The 14,206-nt window shown below is 47.6% G+C and overlaps 1 protein-coding gene across 1 annotated transcript in view; it reads left to right on the top strand.

Moving 5' to 3' along the window:
- Positions 1-14,206, top strand: part of Gna12 (G protein subunit alpha 12) — an 82,038-nt gene that overhangs the window by 38,680 nt on the left and 29,152 nt on the right. The window contains exon 2 of the mRNA XM_036172341.1: positions 5,911-6,126. Coding sequence (XP_036028234.1) covers positions 5,911-6,126 — 216 coding nt within the window. The remainder of the gene's footprint in view (positions 1-5,910; positions 6,127-14,206) is intronic.

Genomic DNA, 14,206 nt, shown 5'->3' on the forward strand with positions numbered 1-14,206 from the left:
GACCTTCCTTTGTAGCATTATCTCTAGACTCCATCTGATGGCCCTGCTCTGTCCTGCTCTGAAAATCTTTGAACGCACCCTGGGAGCAGGAGCCACATTCTAGCCTCTTGGATCTTTTCCCATTGCCTGGCACTGTTCTTAGCCTCAGGCTGCTGGTAGAACTCAGTGGGTGGCTTTCCCAGCAGAATAATACGCTTGTGTGTCCCAGAGAGAGGCAGCGGACAGAGCCACCAGGGGTGCTATCTACCTTCTTGTTGTAAATGGTGGCTGGGAGTGTCCTGTCTGCCTTTACTTTTCTTTCTGTCTCTCTGGCCTTTAAATGTGAACATCCCTGGTCCTAGTTCCAGAGAGAAACTGAGAGGTGCTGTCTCTGCCTGCCGGATTCATCAACTTACAGAAATGCATCCTGTTTACATTTCTGGCAGCCTCTCGTTGATTTGGATGGTGGCCAACAGCTAGCCACTCAGCCCCTGTGGGTTTTTAACTAACAGTGTTCCGAGTGCACATGCGCCATGAAAGCATATCCAAACCCATCATGTCCCTCTGTGCACCATTATTGCCAAGTCTCCTTGCTGGCATCTGATGTCTAACAAGGCTTTAGTGTGTTTTCTGGGAAGACTTCAGTCAGGATTCACTGCTCTAAAGAGACTGGGTGACCAGAGACTAACCTAAAGTCTACTGGAAATGAGACCACGGTTTTCAAAATTTGGGTCCTCATCTAAAGAGAGTAAAGCCAAAACACTCCAAAATCCATATCTCCAGCAGACAGAGGCCCTGTTTTCAACTAAACATTTAAATGGCTAAATTTATAAGTTGTCTTAAAGATGCCCTTTGAACAGTTTAAAGTGCTCTGTTGTTCTGGGATGAAGTCATCAAACTGCTTACGACCTTATTTATGTTTTCACAACTGACTGAAATGTACGGTTGTCAGCAGATTCAGTGTGCAGGAACAGTTCCTGGGAACTCCAGTCTGATGACTTCTGCCTCCTTTCCTTTTTCCCTTCTTTAGGTGTATTGGGGTCTGAGGGGTTTCTTTGCTTTCTCGTTTATGAAATTGGTCTTTTACTTAAAAAGAGGGTAGGAGACATTGTCATAGTGTTATGCTGTGCAGCCCAACCCCCACATCCATGTGCCCCATTGGGCTTTTGGAAGCTAGAATCTTGCTTTGTAGCCAAGGTTGGCCTTAACTCGATCTTACTGCCTCTGCCTTCCAAATTCTGGAAAACTTGTACCACTACACCCAAGCTAGTATCTTGCTTTTAAGGTACTGGTAACTCTCGGTTCTTTTGTTTTTGTTTTTGTTTTTTAATTATGTGTGTGCACTCTCGCTTACTCAAATATTTGTACCGCAGCACACATGTGGTAGTCACAGGACAACTTGCAGGAGTCATTTCTCTCTTCTACTATGTGGATCCCAGGGATCCAACTCAGGTCTTCAGGCTTGGTGGCAAGTACTCTTACCAGCTGGGCCATCTCATAGGCCTCTGCAAGCACCTTTTAAGCCCACCCATGTCCCTGTCAGCACTGAGGCGGGCCTGGCTCCTGGTGCTAGGAACAGTCTTAGTAAGTGATCTGTTGAGATGTGAGTTACTATGGGCACACTTTGCTTCTGCTACCTAAAAGTGATTGTTCTTGAGGATAATCCATCTCTTCTGTGTTCGTAAATTTATTTCTTGAGACAGGATTTACCCCTAAGTTGCATGGGCTGTCCTTGAACTTAATCTTCTTGCCTCAGCTTCCCAAGTGCTAACAAGTGTCTGCCATTACAACCTGACTTTGATCGTAGATTTCATTGAGTAGAGTCACACCCCTTTGAAGCTAAATTCTTTATTATATGAAAATAACACCTAACCCGGGCAGTGGTGGCACATGCCTTTAATCCCAGCACTCGGGAGGCAGAGCCAGGTGGGTCTTTGTGAGTTCGAGACCAGCCTGGTCTACAGAGCGAGATCCAGGAAAGGCGGAAAGCTACACAGAGAAACCCTGTCTTGAAAAACCAAATAAACAAACAAACAAATAAATAAATAAAACCTGAAAAAATACCTTGTGGGCTGGAGAGATGGCTCAGAGGTTAAGAGCACCGATTGCTCTTCCAGAGGTCCTGAGTTCAATTCCCAGCACCCACATGGTGGCTCACAACCATCTGTAATGAGATCTGGTGCCCTCTTCTGTATACATAATAAATAAATAATTTTTTTTTTTTTTTTTAAATAAATACCTTGTAGCAGACACCGGAGGTAGAGGCAAGAGAATCTCTGAGAGTTCAAGTCCGTCTTGGGCTATGTCATAAGACCCTGTCTCAGAAAACAAAACAACAAAGCCAGATAACAAAGTCCAGCCCATGTGGAGGCTGAAATCCTGTCCCAGCTATCTTTGCCAGGCTTAGGCTGCCACTGCCTAGCAGGACAGAGTCCTCCTCCTGGTTTCAACAAATGGGACTCTGTGCACACTTAGGTTAAGTTTTGTTGTATGTAATGTACAGAGTAGGAATGATCTGTTTTTTTATTCACAACCTTTAGGATTTTGTCTTTGGGGGAAGGCAGAGACAAGACAGTGTGGTACGAGAAAGCAGGAGGTAGGAAGGCCCCAAAGGGCAGTGAGGCAGGAGAATGGAGGGCTTGGTCAGACACTGGCCCCAAGTGAGTCCCCGTGGTCACACTCAATATCTGCTGAAGACCCAGCTCCTGTTAGGGGCTTCTGAACCTCAGGAGCCTTGCCTTTTCCTGCTCTTCCCTCTGACTTCTCTAGTTTCCATCCCCTACTCCATCATTGGAACATAAACTGCTCTGGTTGCTAGTGAACTTTCTGAAGCCTTTTTATCTGAAATAATGATAGGTTGCAGGAGGTTGCCAAGCTAGTCTGAGCAGTGTCAGCCAGCATTCTCCACTGTTGTGACACACATAATTATAGTACAATAGCAGAAGCAGGAAATGGACATGGGTACAGTGTGCATAACCGTCACAGTCAGGATCACAGAGATCCTGCGCTGTCCTTTGTAGTCATCATCCTCTGCTCCCATCATCAACCTCCACAACCACCGTATGCTGTCCATCTTTACATTATCATTTCAAGAACATCATATAGGGGATCCAAGAGGGGGAAGAGACTAGTATATAAACTGTTGTGTAAAGTGGTATTTTCAGGCTGGCACTCTTCAGTTAGAGTAACGTACATGAAATCCTTCCAGGTTGCTCTGGCCGTTGGTTCCAGAGCTAAACCCATTGCTTTTTTCACCTGCAGTACCAAGGATGGAACACAGGCCTTCTGCATGCTAAGCAAACACTCAGCTGCTGAGCCACACCCTGTCACTGCCCATTCCTTTTTATTACTGAGTAGTTAGTATTCCATGGTGTGAACATTCTACCATCCATACCGTATGCACATTCTTGTGAAGAGTTCTGTGAACAGGTTTTGGTTTCTCTGGGATGAATGCTTGAGAGGAAGATCCCTGGGCTGTCTAATACATTTAGTTTTCTGAAATGCTTCTGATTCTCCCAGTACCCTCACCCTCACCCAATACTGGATCTTCCCTGTGTGTAAATGGGTGTGTCCTCAGCCAAGGCCTTGCTCTGCTTTCCCAGTCTGTGACCATCATGGGCATATGAATGTGGACCTCCCCTCACCTGTTGATTCCCTGGCTATGCCTGCTCTCTGCTGGAAGGAATCCCTTGATGCCCTTCACCCATTTGCTAACTAGGCTAGAAACTTGAGTTTGAGTATTTTGGTCTCTCTTTCTCTCTCTCTCTCTCTCTCTCTCTCTCTCTCTCTCTCTCTCTCTCTCTCTCTGTGTGTGTGTGTGTGTGTGTTAAAAGACAACTTGAGGGAGATGATTCTTTCCATCGTGTGTGGGTCTAGAGGATTGAATTCGGGTTGTCAGGTTTGGCAGTAAGCATCTTCACTAGCTGAGCTATCTCACCACCCCAGGTTTGAGTGTTCTTTATAAATTAATTCTAAGCACAATTCCATTGTCAGCTGTGTGTTTGGCAAATGTTTTCTCCCATTGTTGAGTGAACGATGTGAGTGTGATATGAGTGTGATCACCCCGACTCCAAGGGGCAACACCTCTGCCAGGTATTCCTGTCAATTAGACTGCAGGGAAGACTGACGGTCACTACAGTGCCTCAGAGGGTTGAGGCAAGAGTGGAAGGCTGCAGTTGAACTATAAAGGCCGCCTTTGATTAGGGGGATGTATGTTAGGATAAGGGACAACGAAAACCATGGAGCCATATACTTTACATGGGCAAATTAGGCAGCATATATATTATATCACAATAAGGTTGCTATTTATTTTTTTTAAAAGGGTGAGTATATGGGATAGGGTAGTGCACACCTATCATCCCAGCACTCAGGATATGGAGGTAGGAGGATCACAGTTCAAAGCCAGCCTGTACTGCATGAGTCCTCGCCTCATAGATAGACAGATAGATAGATAGATGGTAGGTAGGTAGGTAGGTAGGTAGATAGATAGACAGACAGATAGATAGATGGTAGATAAATGGGTAGATCTGGAGAGTTGGCTTGGTGGGTAAGAGCTCTTGTGGTGCTTGTGTGAAGACCTAAGTTTGAATCCCCTGCACCTACATAAAAACTGGGCATGATCATGTGGACCTGTTAGGATGGAGACAGGAGGATTCTGGGGCTTACTGACTGCCAGCCTTCCTCCAGGTTTATTTTGATAAAGGAATAAGGTGGAGAGCAACAGAACAGGATGCCAGATATCCCCGTCTGGCTCCCACATGTGAGCACAGCCGTGTGCACCCACTTGCACATGCACGTACACCACACACATAAAACAATGAGAAAAGGATGAAATACCACATGGGAAGTCGTGGAGCTGATGATATGTAGACTGGCAGGCAGACCGCCCTGAACTGGGAGGTCTTTCCTATGTTGCCTCCTTGACGTCTGCACTCCTCTACCCAGAACTAACTATTCAGAGAGGACTGAATGCCTTCAGGCGCTCACTGCAGACCTCACAGGCTCTGCCTGGCCAGTCTTGAAGCAGTGATCTGAGAGGGTGACCAGGAGCCTCCACTGCCATGGAGTTTTTCCAGGCCAGGCGTCCCTAGCACTGTTTTATTTCGGCTCCTTCTCCATCCCCTTGACCCTGTCTGCAAGGGGAGGGAAGGGCAGAGAAGCACTTGCTGTATTTTTAACACTGAGGAAACAAGTGAAAGAATAGAAAGCAGTTTCTGCCAGCAGCAGGGGAGCAGTACATCTGGAGCTTCAGCTCTTGCCAGAGGCCCGCTCAGCTCATGTCAGCTCAGTCTTCCTGTCTCTCAGGGTTGCTCAATGCCTTGTGTGCACGACTTCCTGCCTGTTTTGAGTTGGGACAAGCAGTTGTATCTTGGTAGGACAGTCCTAGTTGACAGTGTGGCAGCCCTATCCCAGTGTCTTCCCAGAAGGAAAGGAGACACTGCACATGAACCTCCAACCGGAGATATAGGCTGCTGATTTAGTTTCCTCTCCACTACTGTGGCAAAACACTGACCAAAAGCAATCCGGGGAAGAAAGGGTTCATTTCATCCTACACGGGGTCACAGTTCATCATCGAGCAAGTCAGGGCAGGAACTTGAAGCACAAACTATGAAGGGACATGGCTTGCTGGTTGGTTCCCTCTCTGGCTCATTCAGCTAACTTTCTCATGTAGACCAGGACCACCTGCCCAGGGTGGTGCTGCCCACAGTGGCCTGGGCCCTCCTGCACTGATTAATAAATAGTCAAGACAATCCCCCACAGACCACTTTGATCAGGCAGTTCCCCAGTTGAGGCTTTCCTCCCAGATGACTAGATGTGGTCCTGGGAATCGAGACACTCATGCCCAGACAAACGAGGAGCCAGTGCTAAAGATCTCCACAGTGGGCTCAGAGCACACAAGTAAACTTCCTTTCCCTTCTCACCTCCTTCCAGGGCTCGAGGGTGCTTGTGGACGCACGTGACAAGCTCGGCATTCCCTGGCAGCACTCTGAGAACGAGAAGCACGGGATGTTTCTGATGGCCTTCGAGAACAAGGCAGGGCTGCCTGTGGAGCCTGCCACCTTCCAGCTCTACGTGCCAGCCCTGAGCGCACTCTGGAGGGACTCCGGGATCAAGGAAGCCTTCAGCCGCAGGAGCGAATTCCAACTGGTGAGGGAGCCTTCAGCCTCTATGTGACAATTCTGCCCCTAGAATTTCCTTTCAAACCGAGCCCTATCATCCCCATACTCATTCAGAATGCTGGGGCAAGAGATTTCGAGCTCAAGGACAGCCTAAGTTTTGTAGAATGACCATCAAATAGGGTAAATGTATTAACAGGAGTGAACTAGAACTTGCTACAAACCCCAATATTAGAAAAACACGTAGCAGAGGCCTGGCCATCTCAGTGCTTCCAGAGAGAGCACACTTCTCTTGGCACAAAGAGCAAAGGGTTCTTACCATAGTCCAGACTGGCATTCAAGCTACCTTGCCACATAGGGTACATAGGAAAGCAGTACCCTTAAAACAGCTTTCCCTCCGAGGAGGTGGCAGCAGCCACAGGTCTCGGCGTTCTCTGGTGCCCTTTGTAGCTGTGTGACCTCTGCAAGTAGGTCTCTGCAGGTGTGTTCTCCCCACTGAAGGATCTATAAGTCTCAGAAAGGCTAATCGTTGTAGCCATTTTGGCTGCTAAGGACATAGCCTGCAGCCAGAAAATGCAGGGTATTTTGCTTTGGGGTTTTCTTCCGGCAATCCTGCAAACCTGTCAGTTTTCAGAGAAAAGTGGTGTTCTGTCCAGAAACCAGGAGATGTGTGACTGACTGCTATGGTCCTGGTATGTCAGGACCTCAACATCCTTCTTGTGTCTTTGCCCCGGGTACACAGGATCCTATTCTACCTTCTTTGTCCCTAGCATTCTTTTGTGATGTTATTGTAATAGTTTCTTACCTTTAAACATTATGGTCTTGAGCTTTCAACAGTTTTCAGACTTTGTGTGAGGGGTTTCATAGGGCATATTTTCTTTTGTAACTTGCTTTTTTCCCCCATTCATATTACTCTCCATGGTTTCTTTTCACTGCTATCTACTGTTCCGTTATGCAAACTCAAAGACTATTGCTTCTCATAGGTGTCTTTCTGTGTCGTTTCTGTGTTTTGTCTCACAGAGACTGCTGTGACCTTCCTTATCTGTCTCCAGGTGTACATGCTCAAGGGTGGCTCTAGGATATCAATCTTAGGATGTAATCACCAGGTCACAAGACGTATTTATCTCCAGATAGACACAGTGACTGACGTCAGACTCTTTCCAGAGTAGCAGTTGCACTGGTGTGCTGCTTCTGGCGATAGACAGGGATCCCATTGTCCCACACAGGCTGGTGTTTACTGTTGACAGACCCGGGTTTAGCCCATCTCATTAGGGTTTAATTGAAGTTGCCTTGAGTTCATGTGTGCTACCTGCTTGTGTCTTTCTTTAGCCATCTCTTTCTCTTTGAGCTGTACTTTCTCGTTCACCTGACAGGTTCAGCTAACAGTCCTTTCACACATTCCTTTCAGTTTAGTCCCTCTGGTAACGATTCCCACAGCCAAGGCACAGCGGTCAAAACCAACACCTTCATGTCAGTGCCAAAGCCAGCCCTGGATGCCATTGTGTGAAGCTTTCTGTCCCCTTGGTCTCTTCCATCTTCCCTGTCTATTATGACCTAGACACCTGCAGACCACTGGCCAATTACTTTGTAGAATGCCCCTGGTGTGTCCAGTGTCTCCTCATTACTAGAATGAGGTGATGAAGGGTGGGCATGGTAGCACAGTCCTGTCATCCCAGTGCTGTTGGGTGTTTTTGTTCTTTTTCTTTTGGGGGGGGGGGGCTCCATCCAGATCCCAAATAAATCATATACAGAGGCTTATTCCTACTTATGAATACCTGGCCTTAGCTTGGCTTAGTTTCTAGCCAGCTTTCCTTAACTTAACTTAGCCCATCTACCTTTTGCCTCTGGGCTTTTCCTTCTTACTTCTGTAAATCTTACTCTGTGGCTGGCTGTGTAGCTGGGTGGCTGGCCCCTGGAGTCCTCTTCCTTCTCTGGCTCCTAGATTCCTCTCTTACCCAGATTTCTCCTTCTATATATTCTCTGCCTGCTAGGCAGCCCTGCCTATTTCTCTCTCCTGCCTCACTATTGGCCGTTCAGCTCTTTATTAGACCATCAGGTATTTTACACAGGCACAGAAACACAGCTTCACAGAGTTCAACAAATGCAACATAAGCAAAAGTAACACACTTTAAAATAATATTCCCCAACACTGGGGAGACTCAGGCAAGAGGATTGTGAGTTTAAGAGCAGCCTGGGTTTTTAAAAAGAGGGTGAGGTGGGCAACAGGAGAGGTGGCTCAGCAGTTAAGAGTCTTTGCTGAGTAATTGTGAGAACTGGAGTTCCGATCTCAGCATCCTGCAAACACCTGTACCTACCTCTGAGGGATCTGCTGCCCTCTTCTGGCCTCTGTGCATGCATAGGCACACATACCAGCATCTGTGTGTGCATGTGTTCACAGATAGATTCACACACGTGTAAGTAAATAAAGTGAATCTTTTTTTTTTTTTTTTTTTTTTGGCTTTTTGAGACAGGGTTTCTCTGTGTAGCCCTGGCTGTCGTGGAACTCACTCTGTAGCCCAGGCTAGCCTCGAACTCACAGAGATCCTCTTACCTCTGCCTCCCAAGTGCTGGGATTAAAGGTGTGCACCACCACTGCCAGGCTTTAAAGTGAATCTTTTTAAAAGAAGAAGAATATATTTTTTGGCAGGAAAGCCACAGAAGTGGCATTGTGCTCAGACACCATGTCAGGAGGCATGTGACACCAGTTTGTTCAGTTATTTGGTTACAGCCCTGTCTGATGGCCTTTCTCTTCTAGAAAGTTACTATTTCTCTATATTCCTTCCTCATACATATCCTGGGTGACACTATGAGACTGTGAATGTATCCTCTTTTTCTTCATCCTGTGTGTTTGTGCATGTGTGTGTATGTATACACACATGGAGGCCAGAACTTGGCATCTTCATCTTCCTTGATTGTTCTCCATCTCCACCTTATTTATTGAGGCATGGCCTCTCACTTGAACCCAGAGCTCACTGGTCTGACTAACCTAGCTAGCCAGCTTATTCCTAGGGTCCCCTGTCTCTACCTTTCAGAGGATTGCCATTGGGTCACCTGTGCAGCATTTACATAGGTTCTGGAAACCAGAGCTCAGGTCCTCACGTTAGTGTGGAAAGTGCTTACTTCATCCAGTGAGCTATCTTCTGGCCATGCCATCACCTTTACACACTTAATTTTAAAAATCCATCTAGAGAGCATAATGACAGCATTTTTCTCCCCTTTGAGGCAAAGTCTCACTATCCAACCAAAAACCTCACAAATCCTCCTGCCTCAGCCTACAGGTACACACACCAAGCCAGGTAAAGATGATGCTCTCACTGGCCCTTTCCATTTGCACACGCTTCCTCAAGTTAACTTGAACAGCTAAGGAGAAAGAATGAAAAATAGATGATGCTGTTGCCTTAGGGAAAACTTTTTCACGGGGTGGGGATGTAAACAAGGACTAGGAATTGAGTAGAAGTTACTCTTCGGTGTGTAACTGCTTGTTGGCCCTTTCCCCATCAAGTCCTGTGCCAGGGACGGGGGTTCAGGCCTGAAGTTGTCATGGAAATTAATGACTTGAGTTGTGGAGGGCTTGCTAGGGAAGGAGGTGCCAACATCCAGAGTTTATTTCCAGTGGCTGCTTGATAAGATCTCTATCTAGGAAGTTCATGTAGAGTTCTCTGGTTAGATGTTGCCTGCCTTGCCCCACTGGGTGCAGTACTGGGCTATCCTTGGCCTAGGAAGTCAGCCTTGTGTTGTTTCAGGCATGGACATAAGCACAGAAAGGTGGTAGGGTGGCCAAGGCCACGTCTTCTTGGTAGTTAGTGAGAAATTGGGGCTTTAGGTTTCTGTTGGCTTATTTTTATTTCCCTGTATTTGTGTACTCATTCAGTATTGAATGCATATCCATGTATGCTGGATACCTGAGTCCAGTGCTGGGCACTGAGCCGGGTGCTAGGGACGCAGCAGGTAGACCAAAAATATGTTCATTCCTGCAGCTTGCAGTCCAGAAATAACATGACTTAGAGCCAGGGTGTCCCTGCCCCTGGTGAGGGGACAGCAGTCATGTCTCTGTCATCATCTGTCCATCGTCCACTTCAGCTGCAGCTCCAGGTTACCTGTGTGATTCCAAAGACAAAGTGAACTCTAGGCCAGGTGGTGTTTCATCCCTAGACTTGGTACTTTCTGTAGTTTGCTTTGAGGAAAGCAGCCGACCAATGGTGCTGAGCCACCCAGGGATTTGGGCTGCACTTGCAGAGCACCGTGCTCTGTGCCTGGCTCTCCCCTGAAGCTCTCGGTGTCAGAAGCCTTCTAGGCCACGTCCGGCCATTTGTGTTTAGGGCTGTTTTCCTCTCTGCTGCTCAGAGAGCTGTGTCAGCTGGGCTGCAGCTTCCTTGTTCCTTACCATCTCAGGTGTCTTTCCACATGGAAGAAGAAAAGGGCTAGGTCTGGTGACCATCCCGGGACAGCTTTCTCCTCTGAGGAGAGGGAGGCCTAGGATCTTCCCTCTCCAAATATGAGTCGTCAGCATCGCTTGTCTCAGTCCCCGGCTCCACATGCACACCACCGTCCACTGTCTGAATGCGCCTGTGCCTCGTGACTGAGGCATCTCAGCTCTTACAGCACAGTGAAGGAGGCCGGCAAGCGGGCTCAGCCAGGGTGCCATTCCTGGGTCCTACATGTTGGAAGGAAAGAACCAACTTCTGAACATTGTTCTCTGACCACATGCAAGCCAAGGCTTGCCATGTACACACACACACATACATACACACACACACACACACACACACACACACATCAGGGGATTTTTAAATCTTTTAAAAATAAAGCACAGTAAAGGAAGGAAGGTATAACAAGACACTCAACAGAAGACTTTGTCATAAGTATAATGCCTATGGATGTGATCTTACCTGTCCTGTGTATGTGGCAAGTGTGTACAGTGTGTGAATGTATGCGCCCATGCAGGCCAAAGAAGAATGGCATGTGTCCAGCTCTGTTACTCTCTACCTGTTTTCCTTGACATAGGGTGTCTCACTGAACCTGGAACTGGGCTGGTGGCCTCAAGCCCCATCCTCCTGTTTCTGCCACTCACAGTGCTGGCATTGCAGGGGTGTACGCCACACTGGCTTTTTTAAGCTTTTTGCAAGTGTGCTGGGGGTTTAACTCGGGTCCTCTTGCTTGCACAGCAAGTGCTCTTACATATTGAGCTATCCCCCAAGCCTATGACCTGCCCTCTTTTATATAAAATGGATTTAGGATTTTTGAAGACCACCATGCTTTCCACTTAGGGCATGGGTAGTGTCATGCTTTCTATTAACCTTGCTTTCTATTAACCCATGCGCTTCGAGGCATTAGCTAGTTAGAATGAGTTAGCAGTCATCTCTGGTAGCTAACCTCTGCTCTGAGTGTGATCTTATACATTTGCACAACCCAGCCCCCTGTGGAGGGTGCATGCCTGACACACACTGGCAAGTCCTAGTTTCTCAGAGAGGTAATAAGACAAACACATAAGCCAATATGTTCAATAATGTGTGATGAGAAATATAATCAAGGATCACACGGGCCATGTGAGGCATACAGGGCAAAGGTGGCCAAGTCTATCATCTGACAGGATTAAGTCAGGGTTGTCTCAGAGACTTTTGGTAAAGATAGGTATAATGTATCAGGACATGGTGGAGATGGGGGTGGCATGGGGGTGGGGTGGTGCTGAGGCCCAGCAAGATTGTAAGGGCCACACACCCATTGGCATGAAAGCAGGGCCCAGCTCCAGCTGGCTCTATCCCCAAGAAGACTGTATTGGCTAGGAGCTGACAGCTCGAAGGCTGGAGAATAACACAGGAGAATGGCCCGCATCTGGACTATTCCCAGTTCTGTCTCTCACTCCACAGTGCTGGCTTGTTCTGGCTTGGCTTCTGTGACACTACATGGTGTCAGCAGGACCGTCTGACAGGTGCGACCACCAATTACATCTCTAGACTTACACTGATGGGGGTTGGGGTGGCCTTCTGCTGTGGTGGAGTGGTCCCCCAGTCTGCACACTATGCAGAGTGGAGCAAGGCTTTTGCTGTGACCGTGGAGACCACACTAAACAATGAGGACTCGTCTGCAGGCCAGGAGACCCCTCTGAGGTGTTGGACGTGAAGGGAGGCAGAGATGGCTGCCACTCTGCATCAGAGGCTGGGAGAGCTGCACCTGCTGCAGCAGTTTCAACACTTCCACTTGTGTCTTTGATTTGTGTCAACCACAGTGTTGTTGAAATCGGCTGTGGCGTGCCCTGTGCTTTCAGCAGGATAACTGACATGCTCCTTACTGTGCTTTCCCAAAGCATCCTGAGAGGGAAGGTGACTAGGTACAGCATTTGCCAGCTGTTATTTAGAGTGTGCCCTGGCAGTCATGGTAGTCAAAGAAATGACAGCTGACTTGTCTCTAGAGTTAGGTGGATCTTTTCACTCTCCCAGGACAGGACAGTTAGCTCAGGAGTTTGTGCATCTGTCTGTGTCTTTGGACATCTCCATGACCGTTCCAGTCAGGCAGTCACTTGTGTCAGAAGCTGGGGAGGCCTCACCAAGGTGGACATGCTGCATGCAAAGAAGCCTGTTCTCTCTGTCCTCTTCTCAGGCACTTCCTGCTACCTTCTTTGTGGGAGTCACTCCTGTCAGTTCTTATTTCAGAGTGGCCAGGTTCGTGCATTCTTGGAAGGTCTGCACTGTTGGTTGGAAGATGTGAGTAAGGAACTCCATTCATAGGGGGTCAGCTGCTGTCAACCACATGTGTGTCTGTGTCTGTGTGTCTATGTGTCTGTTTTCAATGCTAGGGCTGGAACTCCAGGGCTTTGCATATGCTAGGCAAGCACTCTAAACACTCTGCCCTTGAACCACAGCCCTAGCTTCCCTTTGGTCTTCTATTTTGAGACTGCCTTGCTAAGTTGCCCGGCACCAAGCTCATGGTCCTCTTCCTGAGTGAGGGGATGACATGCCTACAGTACCTCACCTGGCTCTCAGCTGAATTTCAGATGCAAGCAAGAGTATGGTTGTGTAGTGAATACATGCCTTAAGACTCAGCAGTGGGAAGCTGACAGCAGAGCCACAGCATGGGGAGCAGTGCTAAGCACTAATGGCAGCCTGCTCTCGAAAGTCATAGGATCCCCAGCTGAATGATGTGAGTGTGCCAGCTGGCTTGTCCCTCCCTGTGTCCCTCTTCCTCCCTCCAGGCTACCTCTAACCGGTAGTATTTCTCTTCCAGCCACTCCCCAAGCTGGGGTTACAGGCATAACTCCACACCAAGCAGCTCCATACTATTTTAATTGACTCTCAAAATGTGTTTCTCCAGGGCTAGGGAGGGATGGTGGATAAAGCATTTGCCAAGCAAGTGTGAGAGAGAACCTGAGTTCGAGTCCCCAGAAGCCACATAAAGCAGGCATGGTAGTACACCTCAGGAATCCCAGCACTCCAGTAAGATGGGAGACAGACAGAAGGATCCCCAAAACCCAGTGGCTGGCTGGCCTGGAGTACACATCAGTGAACAAGAGATGTCTCAAAACAAGTTAGAAGGTGAGACCAGACATACATCATGGCACACAGGTGCTCACACTCACACTGTATACAAACACATCATACGCAAAATAGATAGATAGATAGATAGATAGATAGATAGATAGATAGATAGATAGATAAATGAGTGGATAAATAGACAAAAGTGCTTTTCTCCAAATTTTTAAAGATTTATTTATTATTTTATGACATGAGTATGTGAATAATGCACCATATGTATGCAGGTGTCCTCACAGGCCATATTGGATTTCCTGGAACTGGAAATCCAGTTGTGAACTGCCCAGTGTGGGTGTAGGAGCCAAACCCAGGTCCTCTAGGAGAACAGCAAGGGTTCATAACAGCCAGTCTAAGGAAGAAAAGGAAATTTGTAGCTCCTTCTGTAATGGTTTTGAGGCCACAGGAACAAAGTGTCTTCCCTGCTCACTGCTATGTGTGCATTGGAAAGAGCTGTGACTGACCTGGTGGTGACTCACAGTTCGGCACTCATGGAAAACTTGTAAAGCAGCAGCAGCATTTCCATGACAAATGACAAGCTCCCTATGGGCTGTTAGTCTGGTGTTTTGACCATCCAGTGGTCACCAT

Source organism: Onychomys torridus, chromosome 22 (genome assembly GCF_903995425.1).
Source record: "Onychomys torridus chromosome 22, mOncTor1.1, whole genome shotgun sequence".
NCBI classification, from domain to species: Eukaryota; Metazoa; Chordata; class Mammalia; order Rodentia; family Cricetidae; genus Onychomys; species Onychomys torridus.